We start from the raw sequence: 14,690 nt of genomic DNA on the forward strand, positions 1-14,690 counted from the left end.
GATGCAGCAAGAACCTTTTTTTCCCTTTTCGTTTACAGACTTATCTCTTTTCCAAGTTCACAAATGATGTTACCAACTGAATCTTACTTTTTGTATAATTTTAAAATTTGATACCCAATAATTTTTGTCAAACGAGATTCAAAAACGTTTTAATAATTTAATACTTTTATAACAAACGACGTTTATATATCGTGTATCTACTTTTATTGATGGGGGATAACTCATTTTTCTTTCTCAACTTGAAAATTGAGTTACTCCCATTTTCAATACGTGCTAAAGGCAGTGTTTGACGCAATGTGGTGGTAAATGAAAAATTACTGTCAGTGATTGATTCTTCGGGCCCAAGATAAATTGCGAACCTTCGTTGCATTTTGCTATTTGGAGGATTTATTCTGGTCATTGAGGATGAAACTTCCCTGATACCCAATTTTTATGCCCCGCCATGAATATGGCCGGGGCATAATTAAAGAGTATGTCATGTCCGTCTTCCGTCTCCTCCTATCCTTCCGTCGGGTGTTGTGTTTAGCTCAATTCAAAGCTCAGTTTCAAAGAAATTATTTATGTTATTTTTATCTAACTTCATATGCTGATAAATATTGATGAGAGCTATTCAACTGCATCAACATTTTTTGAACCTTGAACTTTCCTTTGACCTTGACCTCACTTTTCATTAATAAACGTTTAGCTCAGTTGGAAAAAAGACTTTCAAGATAGTGTAATCAAATTTCATATGCTGATACATACTGATGTTAGCTTTTCAACTGCATCAACATTTTTTGACCTTGCCTTTCTTTTGATCTCACTTTTCTTAAATCAGTGTTTAGCTCAGTTAAAAAAAAAACATTCAAGATAGTTTAATCAAATTCATATGCTGATACATAATGATTTATGCTATTCAACTGCATCAACATTTTTTTACTTTGACCTTTCCTTCAACCTTGACCTCACTTTTTTGTATAAGTGTTTAGCTCAATTTTAAACAAGCCATTCAACATTTTTTTTTATCAAACTTAATATGCTGATACGTATTAGTGAGAGCTATTTAACTGCATCAAAAACTTTTGCACAATCCTGTGACCTTCACCTCACTTTTCTATAATTTGCATTTTGGTTAGTTTTAAAGAAGCCATTTAAAAATATATTTATGTAAGCTTATGCACTTATACACAATTTGGTGAGAATTTATCATCTATATCTAATATTTTAGATTTTAATTTTAAAGAAACTATCCAAGATATTCTCATCAAACTTCATGCACAAATATAAATTTTCATGTTGTATTACTAATATACAATCGGCTGGGCATTCACGTCCTTTGGACATATTTCTAGTTGAACTTAAGTTGCAAGTACACTTATGTACTGTTAGCAAAGGAGATGGGCGAACATAGCGTGCAGAAAGCCTATAGCCTCAGAAATACAAAAATCATGTTTTTGTGAATTTAATATTTAGAGTAAAGTTCTCATTATTGAAATTTATGAAATTGTGATAAACAAAACTTTTCTGAGGAAAATTTTCTCGGCAAAATTTATTCTTTTATTAAAAAAATTAATGTGGTATTTGTGGGGTTCGAACCCTAGCAATAAAAATCCTGAATATCATTTTCTTTCGAGACTAGCACGCTAAACACTAGACTACACAAGTCCTGACGAATAGTGGCATTTAAATCATGTTTGTGATATGACCCTTGACTTAATGGACTTCAAGTATTTCTCGAAAAGATGCGAATGTTATGTCATAAAAGTATATTTTTAAGGTATAGTGGGTCATTGCTCCATATTTTTGGTAACCAACAAATGTACATTTTTATGCAAACTTTGAGGATTAACTTTCTAAAAGGTGGAGCGAAGACCCACTCATATCGAAAAATAGTGTTATAGTATGAGAAAATGACTCTTTTTGCCCGCTTTAGTGTGTGTCTAATATTTCACAGGGAAATAATTTCAATCTTTGAAGGATTTTTGCAAATTGTAGAGATTTTACATAAAGTATATTTTAATATTAGACGAAATATCAAGGAAAATTTTGATATAATTGAAATTTAATTTTTCATCTTCATGGTTGTCACACTATAGGCTTATCGCTGGTCATGTTCACCCATCTCCTTTATACATGATTAACATACCTGGGCATCTGGCAACATTTCCAAAAGAAAAAAACCCCTTAATTTACTGTTTAAAAAAATATAAAGGGAACAACTCAAGTTTATTTTTCTTCTTACTGAAAAAAACAAACAAACAAAAATATCTGTCGTGACAAATTTTTAATGATATTAACTAGGCATTAATTAACAATGGCAAACTGGAAACAGGTATAAGCACAGATAACCTTACTGAATTATAATCTGTAATACATAATAACACAAAGATGTATCATCTTTAAAAAATAAAACATAAATTCTTTAAATCTTCCCTCAGATGTACAACACAATATTTCTGTTCTTAGAGAATTAGAGCAACTGTAATCTTTAAGGTTTTACATTTTGTCCCTATGCCCAGAATCTTTAGGATTAGCACCATTTTATCTAAAAGTTTTATATATCTGTTTCATTCCCATTAAAATAAAAGAGCCTGATTTAGAAGACCAATGTTTCACCTGAAAAAATCATTTACCCATGCTCTTTTAATAAAAAAAAAAAAAAGGAAAGCCTGTGTTATATATAAATGATAATTTTGTGAAATAAACCAAAGAAAGAGAAGGAGGAATTTGGCTTGTCAATGGGCAATGAGGATTTATTGACTTCAATAGTGGGCACAAAATTTAAAGTTACCAGCTAATATTTCTAGAATTCTCAATAAGGAAAATGTACTCTCTTTTAAACATAAATAAAATAAATTCAAAGAAACACAAAAATTTATACTATTCACCATAATAGTACATGTGAATAAAAATGTTTGAAGATTATATGTAAAGAATTCAAATCTTTAAATACATTTAATCAAATAAATTCAATCAAAGTGTTGTAATGCTTGATTTGGAATTTAGAATAATTTTTCATACATCTACATAAGTTTCCCTACAATATTGCTTTTTATTCACCAGCTGCTCATTACGTGCTAATAATAAAAATGATATGATCACCACATTTAAAAACAAAAGCGACAAACGTCATACCTTTGACCAGTGGAAAAAAAAAATTATATACAATTTATAATTACACAAAAATATACATATGTACACCTTAAGAAGAGAGAAAGGTGTCTCAATGGTGTATATATCTTTTTCCTCTGGTAACACAACTCACACAGTAAGTAGCCAGGCATACAAGATCATACACCAAAAACCAGCATGAGCTACACAAGTCATCAAAAACTGGCATGAGCTACAGTATCTAATAATCAGATGGATTTACTGGGTGAAAAGGACAAGTTTATTGAATATTTGTAACAGAATAGCCAGTTCTATATTTATTATGAGTACGAAAGTGCACTAAAATTTGAGACATTCATATATGTCAGTTTATGCTTTTCAAAAAAAAATTGAATTAAAAATTTCCATTAGCATGAATTAAGACATTGATTTCATGCATTAAATTTAATTATTTTTGTCAATCACAGCAATGTGTTATCTCCCCTTAGCTCATGTCCCCTTAAATAAATTCTGATAAGGCTTTATTTGTTTCTACATATGCCTCATTCACAAACATACAGACCATGACTATGTGATAAATGTGGTGTCACACTGATGACATACAAGTAACTCAATAACCCTGACCCACAGATAATAAACAACTCACTCTGAATCAGGAACATCATTTCTCTGGCAATTATCTTTTTAATTCAAACATCTTTGGAATATGTACAAAATGGGCTTAAAATGAGATACTTCCTGCAAAAAAAAAAATTTTTTTTTTCCAAATTTCAAATATTTCACCAATTTTAAATTTTATATTTTCGACATCTGGCAGTTTCTGGAATACGTGTGTGTGAAGAATCACCAAGTAAACATGCTCATCCAAATCATTTTACTTCAGATTTTCTACACCTCTTGAAGATAAAGATATCATAACAAATCTGAATATATGACTATCATTCTGACAAATGTGATGAAATGTAGGCACTTGAATAATAACCCCATAGCACTTAATTCTAAGTATACATGATTATATATTAATATCTATCAACTGAACTTTGTCAATTCATCATCTCACATACCAGATATTCCTTGTACACATGGACATGTTCATTAACTCAAACTATAAACATTCAGAGATCAAAAATTATATCAATGAAAATACAACTTTTGGCTGTATAAAAGGAGAAATAAATATTTCAAAGTAATGTCTGGGTAATTTTTGAAAGTATAAAAGGTCCAAGCTAATTTTTAGCTCTTACTTTTAAAATCAGTAGACTGTGATTTAATGAAAACAAAGCAATAAAACATGGATTACATGGAATGTGTTATAGTGTCACCAGTTTGACTCCATGACAGACAGCAGTGTAGGATAATACGTTACTGTCACCAATTCTGATCTTCCCCTCCCATTCAAACTTCCTCTCATAATAATCAAAATCACACTCCAAAACATCAACGTCTTAAAATACAAACTATAACCCAAAAAATAAAATTACATATCCATTAACAGTAAATATTATAGCAAGCACTTTAATTATGAATCAATGCATATAGTATTTTTATTTCTTATTTTTTCAAAAAACACTGCAAAATAATAAAAGTAATATTAAAGACCAATGAAAATTGGAAATATAGGCCATTTATAGTGTAATTGAAAAGCTTGTTATGACAGTTTTGTTGTGTATGTGTTCTGCTATATAAAAACAAGAACCTATCTACACACAAATTACATGTCATCCCAAAGAAAAGATTTTGTATGGTACAAAAGAAAAAAATTCAATTCTTTTAATTTTCACAAAGAAGTAAACTTTGAAATGGACAAAGTAAAATAATAAATTCTTTTTTCTGTGGTTAAAGCAATATTGCTTGTCAACTACTAAATTCAACCAAGAAAGTGTTGAAATGAACCCCAATACAGTAAAGATGAAAGCCAATCAAATGCATTATATCAGATACAACAAATAAATGCTTATAAACCAATCAGATCTACTTTTACTTATAACCAATGAAATCAACCATTACTTATAAACCAATCAGATCGTTCATTACTTTGATCCTATCAATAAAAACCAATCAGATCAACCAATACTTTTAAATCCTGTCCAACTAAACAGATGCAATGCTTTTTAAAACCAAATCAGATCAAATCTTACTAACATCAGATCAAACATGCATAGACATGAAAACAGTGTCTATGTAGTTTAAAATTGAACATGCGTTTGAGATAATTTTGTGAACTGGAAGAGCAAACAACAGATATACCAACTAGAGCACACAATTCAACAAGCAAACTAATCTAATAAGTAAACATGTCTTAAATCTTACCCTTATAATAGCCAAATCAAAAAAAAAGTCCTGTAAAAAAGCATCTTTTTTGCCAAAAAATATATATAAAGGTTTAAACAATTTTATAAATCTGAGCATTATAAAAATATACAGTGCAATGCTGAGCAAGTGTCCATAGTAAAAATAGATTTTCTTTCTCTGTCTCTATTTTGGCTTCTAAATGCATTTCTATTTTCAGAGAAGCACCAGTTTTCCTCTTATACAGGCTATTATTCATATATTAATTGAAATTGATTTTAACAATGAAAATTTAAGTCCCCCACTTCCATTCTTTTGAATAAACATCCTGAATTCAGAGCTGAATGGCAAAATCAGATTTGATTGGCTGAAAATCACAGAGTGCGGTAACTCCTGTCCTTGCGTGCTCGGTAGAACTTTATGGCAAAAAATGCAATGACAAACAGGCCAGCCATCAAAATCATCCCCCCAAAGAAGGAGGCCCCATCAAAGTGCTGACCATGTGGGGTGGTTCCTGTGTGTGGTGCCTGAGTTGTTGGTGGGGCTTTTGAAGTTGTACTTGTAGAACCACCTGTTGCTAGAAATAGAATAATTATACAATGACTGTATTCATACACAATACTATTGAAATGACTTTCTATTTTTAGTGTCATTAATTGAAAGTGCAGATTTTTTACACTTTAACAGGGTAGAGTTGAATCCACACTTTTCAAAAGTTAGGTAAGTTTTAGACCACTTTTGGGGAAATCTCACACTGCCCTTTGTAATTTCAAGCTTGTAACTTTGTCATTTGACTCAAAAATAATTTTTGGATCTTGTTTATTGATTGCCCCAGGATGGGGGTTACCCATACATTGAAAGAATTTTTTTAACACAGTGAATTTATCACAGCATGCCCAAATATTTGGTTGTGTAAAGAAGAGAAACATTGCTTAATTCCCCACTGACCTTTTGGTTGACCCAAAAAGAGAAACAACTTTTTGCAAAATGTGGTTTAGTTTATCGTTAACTTTTGTTATTGAATCAAAATAAAATTTATATTGTTTACAAATAAGAACTCTTTGTACCCAAAATGTACCTGCCAGTCTCTACATTACATACATGTATGCTTTGTACATCTAAACAAAATTTACTTAACACACATGAAAGACATTGGAGCCTAATCCTCACTGAGAGCTATTTTCCTTATTTTTAATGTAAAACTTGGTTTCTATATTGTGGCCACACCCCACCCCAGGGGATCATGATTTGAACATTTTAGTATCTACACTACCCAATAATGCTTTCACTTAAATTTCAGCTTTTCTGGCCCAGTGGTTCTTGAGTAGAAGATTTTCAAAGATTTTTTTCTATATATTTCAATGTAAAACTTTGATTCCCAACTGTGGCCAAACCCTACCTCCAGGGAACTTGATTTGAAAAATTTAGAATCTATATTATGCAAGGATGCTTCCGCATAAATTTAAACTTTTCTGGCCCAGTTGTTCTTGAGGAGAAGATTTATTTTTAAGTTTTCTTCTCTATATTTCAATGTAAAACTTGGATTTTCTATTGTGGCCCCATCCTACCCCTGGGGTCATGATTTAAACACTTTCGAATCTACACTTCCCCAGAACTTCCATGTAAGTTTCAGCTTTTTTGGCCTGGTGGTTCTTGAGAAGAAGATTTTTTAATGACCCCACCCTGTTTTTGTCTTTTCTTGATTATCTCCCCTTGTAAGGAGGCTAGGCCCTTCATTTTTACAATTTTTAAAAACTCCCCTTCACCCAAGGATGCTTTGTACCAACTTTGGTTAAAATTGGCCCAGTGGTTCTTGAGAAGAAGTTGAGAAGTTTTCAGAATGACTGACGACGGACATTGGTGATCAGAAAAACTAACTTGAGCTTTCAGCTCAGGTGAGCTAAAAATGGAAAAGAATGAAAAAGAAAATTTAACTGAATATGTATCAACTTCTTGACTTCAAATCAGGATCAGTCTGGTGATTCATCATCGTTATATTAAATTGGGTTCAGAATTGATACAATGCACAAGTGCTGAGAAAGTTTTTGCATAATTTTTCCTTTCCACGAATTCAAATGAATGTGATTTGCTACAAAATAAACAAATCGCCATCCTTTCTGACCGCGATTTTAACCTGCTCTACAGTATTCCTGGTATACATGTTACTTGTACTGAGTTTGGACATTTTTTTAACCACATTTGTTTGGTTTAAGGACCCTCTCTACACTCCACCCTAATTTCAGGGTACTTTTGTGTAGTTAGACTGACCCATCATTTGATATAGAAATAGAATAAATTTTAACCTGCACTGTATGACATAATTTAAAATAAATCCAAGTATTCTAAACATCATATTAGACCAAGATAGAGTAGTATAAAACTTTATTTGCATGTATTTTCTCCATTTGTGTAAGCAAAAGCAAATTTTATTTATAATTACTTCCTTATCTTTGAAGATTTTTCCTTGATGAAAAAGGCATGCTCCCTATATTAAAAATGAATTAGTTAATTTCAAAACATCCTCCTTTACGCTATATAATTTTCCCAAAGTCCAAAAAATATTTTTCATCAGTGTATAGAGGGTCCTTAATTGTATTTTGGGAACTTTCTTTCGTGAAATTTGGAAAAACACATACTTTTTAACATTGGGAATGAGGCAGAATACAGGTCCCCTACAACCCCTAAAAAAACCCTGAAATTCTACACCATCTCGAAATGCTTTCACACAAATTTCATCTTTTCTGGTCCAGTGGTTCTTGTGGAGAAGATTTCTTAACTTGTCTATTTTGGCCTTTTCTTGATTATCTCCCTCTGGAAAGAAGTTTTGCCCTTCATTTGAACAATTTAAAATGTCCTTTACCCAATAGATGCTTTGTACCATTTTTGGTTAAAACTGTCCCAGTAGTTCTTGAGAAGAAATGGAAAATGTGAAAAATTTACAGTTGGAGGGACAAACAGACAGATGAATGCCAGACAATGAGTTATTGGAAAAGCTCACTTCAGCTATGATATCAGGTCAGGTGAGCTAAAAAATTACGGTAAAAGATATTAACGTAGATTGCATATACTACTACATTAGACTTACTTGTTGGTACTGCTGTGGTAGCTGAAAATGAAATGAATTGTGATCATTTGAACATTGGTATTACAATTAATTATTTTGAAAGGAGATATATGAAGTAATTTTAATATTTCAACCCATCACTTAGTAATAATTTAACAAAATCACTTGTTCCACATTATTTCTTAAAGGCATTCTTTTTTTTCTTTTTTTTCATACCATTTACCTGTCTGATTGCTGTTACCTAAGAAAAAAATACTAAAAAACAATACTAAAAGTAAAACTAAACAGGAGGCCCTTGGGCCTCAAATGTCACCTAAGTAACTTTAGCCCTGTTGTTCTCCAGGGGGTCGTAACATAAAGCTTGCTAAGTTTTTGACTTAAGTAGGGTCATAAGTATCTTTTAGGTGCAATCTTAAGACCTGCCTAAGTACTACTTAAGCATGTCTTAAACTGTAACATAAAACGGACTTAGCTTGGTCTAGCTAAGTCAAACTTATGTTCAAAATATTTTTTATGAATCATCCTAGTTTTTTCAATTTATTTTTACAAGTATATATATTTGTAAAAATGATTTAGTTACATTTTTATTACACATATAATAAAGTTTAAATTATTCTGAATATTTGAAAACAAATATTGCACGATCACAAAGTGGCAATAGTGGTTCATTGTAAACACCTGAATATTGTTTATCACTCGAGACTGCGATGTTTTCAGATTACCGTTTGTTGTTATTCTTTTGTTTTGACAAATGTTCACTTGCTTTCAAATTGTCATTCTCGTGGACATGGCATGATAACCGAACATCTATGTACTACTTGAAATTGAAACTCTAATTTAAAAAAATACAAAACAATAGGGACATGTTGAATTTTTTCCTCCCATATCAGCGAGCAAAGACTGCAACGTTTTATGATATACCTATTTACAATTTAATGAGGGATCGAAAAGAATTGTTTTCAGAAAACAATTTTTCGTATATCTCCAACTTATTAACAATCTCTCTCTCTCTCTCTCTCTCTCTCTTGATCGAACTGTAGTGAACCCTGTCTGAATCCTCACTTGTTGCGTTCTACATTCAATCTAATTTACAGAAATCTTTATTAGTTTCCTTTAATTCACCGACAATTTTTAAAATCTAGATTATCTCATTTTTTCACAGTGATCGAACAAATCCATGATTACTGTATACAATTTACTTATAACGATTAGTGTTAATAACCTAGGTCCCACTAATATTTCAAACGTATCCCAAAAGTATTTTGCATTCACATGTATGTTATTTAGAGAGTGATATTAGTGATATTGGAATTAGTGATCCCCCCCCCTCCCCGACGAAAAACAAAAATTCTTATACCAGTATATTAAATACGGAAAATTATTATTTAATGCATAATATAAATAGGGAAATGTTTTAACATTGAAACTCAACCTTAAATAGTTCTAAATATATGTTTAAGAAAGTTAAGACATACTTAAGTCACCTCTACCGGACGTCTAAGATTTGCTAAGATTGTCAAATCTTAGCACGTTTCTAGTTACGGTGTTAAGTTTAAGACTGTACTTAAGTCCTACTTAAGCATGGTCTTAGACTTAAGTACCCTTCATGTTACGACCCCCAGAAGATTAAGAAATTTTCATATTCCCATGAAAAATAATGACTCCATATTATGGCCTGACCCTAATTCTAAGGGGTTTCTGAATCCACACACCATTAAGATGCTTTAGTATCAATATGATCAACACTGCATTGCAATTATGGAGAAGAAAATTCTTTTTCTGTATACATGCATTATATAAAATTTTACACTGATGAGAAAATGTTTACTTATACACTCAAAGATGAAACTTCCCTATTGTGGCTCCAACATATCCCTGGGGCTATGATTTAAACAATTTAGAATCAACATTATAAGAAGCTTCAACTTTTCAGATTTTTTCTTGTATACATTCCTATGAAAAATTTTGACCCCAATGGTGGCCCTATTCTACCCCAGAGGACCAAGATCTAAACAATTTAGAATCTACATTATGTCAGAAAACTTTCATGTTAGAGTCATCTTTTCTGGTCCAGTGGTTTAAAAGAAGATTTTTAAAGATTTTTTCCCAAAATATTTCATTTTTCCTCTATATATTTCTATGTAAAACTTTGACCCCCTAATGTGGTCCCACCCTACTAAAGGGGCCACAATATGAACAATTTGAATCTACACGACCATGATGCTCTCACATATAAGTTTCATCTTTTCTGATACAGTTGTTTATGAGAACAGAACTTTTCCAATAAACTTCCATTGCCTATTGTTGCCCCATCCTACCCAAGTGGACCATGATTTAAACAATTAAGAATTAGAACAACTTCAGGTTGCTTTCACATCTGGTCTAGGTCTTCATGAGAAGAAAATTTCTAAAGATTTGACCTATATATTTCCATGTAAAACTTTGATCCCCTATTGTGGCCCCATCCTACAGCCCATGGGCCATGATTAGAAGAATTTAGAATCTACACTATCCCAGAATACTTTCACATAAGTTTCATCTTTTCTTAACCAGTGTTCATGAGAAGATTTAAAAGATTTTTCCTATTATACACTCCTATATATAACTGAGATCCCCTATTGTGCCCCCCCCCCCCCCCCCCACTTTGAACAATTTAGAATATAAACTTCATCAGGATGCTTCCACATATAAATGTTTCACCTTTCCTGGTCTGGCATTTCTTTAGTAAATGATTTCTTTATGACTCCACCCTATTTTTTGCCTTTTCTTCATTATATCCCCTTGGAAGGGAGCTTGGCACTTTATTTAATTTGAACAATTTAGAATACCCTTTACCCAAAGATGGTTTGTACAAGCTTTGGTTAAAATTGGCCAAGTTTTCCTTGAGAAGAAGTTGAAAATGTGAAGAGTCTACAGACAGACGGATAGCTAAACAGACAATAACCAGACAATGGGTTATCAGAAAAGCTCATTACAGCTTTCAGGTCAGGTGAGCTAAAAATTATGGTAAAGATATTAATGTAGATTGCATATACTACAACATTAGACTTACTTGTTGGTGCTACTGTGGTAGCTGAAAATGAAATGAATTGTGATCATTTGAACATTGATATCATTAATTATTTTGAATGGAGATATATGAAATAATTTTAATATTTCAACCCATCACTTAGACAGTAATGATTTAACAAAATCACTTGTTCCACATTATTGCACAACTTCAATTTCTTAAAGGCCTTTTTTTTTTTTAAATTTTTTTCCCTTATACTTACTTGTCTGATTACTGTCACCTGAAACAACAAAAAGAAAGAGAAGTCATTAACTTAAAAGTCTTTACAGTTGTTAAAAGTAGCTTACTGTCAGGACTCTTGAAAACTCAAACTCTTGATCTCTTTGATTTTCTGCAGTCTCACAGACTTTGAGTTATCTCGAGTTACCTGTACATTTTTTTTGCATTTTTTCCATGAGTTTTGACTTTGTTTGTGACACATGTGCTTCATCAAATATTGGGTGTCCCATGAGTGAAATCCTACATTAGCCCCCCCCCCTTCCCCCAAAAAATAAATTAAAAAAAAACATACCTACTGACCCCTGAGTTTTGGGGAATGTTACAAGAAACAACTATACAGTCATGTATATATATTTGTCCTGTTATCTACACGTATTTATCCATTAATTTAACCAATTCATTGAAAATTGTAAAATTCCAAGGTACCCCAAACATTAACACTTCAAATTCAAACATGAATCAAACATATGAATGTTGGTCTTAGTTCTGGTATAATCATAGACCTCTTAATTTGATATGTTTTACTGAAAGAAATCCTTTATTAGGCCATCTTTACAAAATTGTTTGTTTGCCCTCTCCCAACCGATTGACTACAAAAGGCCTGACTCAAAACTTTTTTTAACCTCCAGGAAACAATAACTTTTTTAATCATTTCAAAGTTTTCTCATCCCATTAATAACTATTTTAACTTCATATTCGCAAGTGTTTTTCAATAAAGGAATAAGATGTGTTTGTGAAACACTGATGCCCCTGTATGGCAGCTTATGTCGAAGGTTAAAGTTTCTCAAATGCAAGTCAAAATCCAGGCCAAAAGATAAAAAATGTTGATACCCAAAGAAAGATCTTGTCTCGAGGAAAACACCTGTGAAATTTGAAAGACCTAGATACAACTGTTCAAAAGTTATGGTGAAGGTTAAAGTTTTTTAAATAAAAGTCAAGGTCAAAGTGGTTGGTATCCAAAGGAAGATCTTGTCACAAGGATTACATATGTGAAGTATGAAAGCCCTAGCATCAACCATTCAAAAGTTATGGCCAAGGTTAAAGTTTTTCAAAAGTAGGTCAAACTCCTAGGTCAAGGTCAAAAGGTCAAAGTCGTTGGTATCCAAAGGAAGGTCTTGTCACAAGGAATACATATGTGAAGTTTGAAACCCTAAGCACCAAATGTTCAAAAGTTATGGCCAAAGTTAAAGTTTTTCAAAAGTAGGTCAAAGTCCAAGGTCAAAAGGTCAAAGTTGTTGGTATCCAAAAGAAGGCCTTGTCACAAAGAATACACATGTGAAGTTTGAAACCCAAAGCTCCAACTGTTCAGAAGTTATGGCAAAGGTTAAAGTCTCATAAAATTTTGCAAAAGTGGGTCAAACTCCAAGGTCAAGGTCAAAAGGTCAAATATGATGGTACCTAAAGAAAGGTCTTGTCACAAGGAATACACATGTGAAATATGAAAGTCATAGCTCCAACCAATCAAAAGTTATGGGCAAGGTTAAAGTTGACAACAGACAGACAGACAAACAGACAAACAGACAAACAAACAGACAAACAGATAAACAAACAGACAAACAGACAGACAGGACAAAAACAATATACCCCCGGGATCTTTCGATCCGGGGGGCATAAAAATTTTCTCCCTACCTACCTACCCAATTTTTTTATCCAAGTCAAGAGAGGGCAAGGAAACATTTTTTAAAAGATGGCCTTATATTAACAGATTATCACGACATACTCACATATAACATGTATAACAAAAGGGGAAGACAAAACTGAACCAAAATAATAAATAAATGTAAAATATCCACTTCAGGATTCATCAATAAATTTACTGATTGAGTTTATTATTTTCCAACTGTGATATCCATGAAAGGCAATCAATCAGAATAGCATTAAACCCTAATTGTTTAGAAAATACATTTGGGACAAAATGAACATGAAGAAACCTAAATGTTGGGGAAGCGTTATACTCGGACCCTTCCTCAATACTTACAAATCACTTGAGATGCTGGAGTACATAGGCTTGCCTTATTGGTAGAATTGAGGCACCCTGAAAAACAAAAATAGACCAGATTAATGGGATCTAAGCAGGAATTTTAATTCTAGCAATACAGTGATACATCAATCTTATTGACCATGCATTAAGGTGTATGATAAAGGTATTGTATCATCAGGTATGTTTGCAATACAATTAGAGCTAATTTTCATTATTTTACTTGAAAAAATTACAAATACCAAAAGAAAAAAAAAAAAAAATATTTGATTTGTCTGCAGTTTATATCAATACATTTTAGTTAACAGATATTGAAATATTTTTTTATATACCCTATAACTTTGGACATGTTGGAGGTAAACATGTTATATAACATTTTTGAAGAAGTTTTCTTATTATACCACAAATGTAATAAGTTTCACTATAAACCCTGAAGAATGCTGAATCACACCGGAAACAGTTATGTCACACACCAGAAACAGTTATATCACCCGACGGAAACAGTTATAACACCCTCCCGATCACTTTCACGTGTCTTTATGTTACGCATTTGTAGCTCGGGTTCGAGATTTCATGACGTCGGTTGCTAAGCAAACGTAACAACGGAGCGCAATTCTTAATGTCATGAAAGCATTTTTGGATTATTTGCCTAAACTTAAACAATTCTAGACGATTTTTTAATATAACAAGAGGCCCAGGGGCCACATCGCTCACCTGAGCACTATGGCTAGAAAAAAGCAGAAATCAGTTCAGTCTTGAAAGGTTGAAAAGTTTAAATATAAAGAGGGGGGGGGGGGTGTCATGAATTGAACAAATTTGAATCTACATTATCTGAGGATGCTTCCATTTAAATATGACCAATCATGGCTTTGCTGTTCTTGAGTAGAAGATTTTTAAAGATTTAACCTAGTATGTATTCCTATGTAAAACTTTGATCGCCCATTGTGGCCCCACCCGACCCCCAGGGGTCATGATTTGAA

The 14,690-nt window shown here is 32.3% G+C and overlaps 1 protein-coding gene across 1 annotated transcript in view; it reads right to left on the minus strand.

Annotated features, from left to right (window-relative positions):
• Positions 1-2,244: 2,244 nt before the first annotated feature.
• The window catches only part of LOC133180736 (sialomucin core protein 24-like), a 49,019-nt gene continuing 36,573 nt past the window's right edge, over positions 2,245-14,690 (minus strand). Inside the window, exons 7-11 of the mRNA XM_061315205.1 lie at positions 13,711-13,767; positions 11,716-11,733; positions 11,496-11,516; positions 8,465-8,485; positions 2,245-5,956 (exon numbers count right to left, since the gene is read on the minus strand). Coding sequence (XP_061171189.1) covers positions 5,754-5,956; positions 8,465-8,485; positions 11,496-11,516; positions 11,716-11,733; positions 13,711-13,767 — 320 coding nt within the window. The 3' untranslated portion in view covers positions 2,245-5,753. The remainder of the gene's footprint in view (positions 5,957-8,464; positions 8,486-11,495; positions 11,517-11,715; positions 11,734-13,710; positions 13,768-14,690) is intronic.

This window comes from Saccostrea echinata, unplaced genomic scaffold (genome assembly GCF_033153115.1).
Source record: "Saccostrea echinata isolate AGI-Se365-2 ecotype Australia unplaced genomic scaffold, CSIRO_AGI_Sech_v1 ptg000007l, whole genome shotgun sequence".
Classification (NCBI taxonomy): domain Eukaryota; kingdom Metazoa; phylum Mollusca; class Bivalvia; order Ostreida; family Ostreidae; genus Saccostrea; species Saccostrea echinata.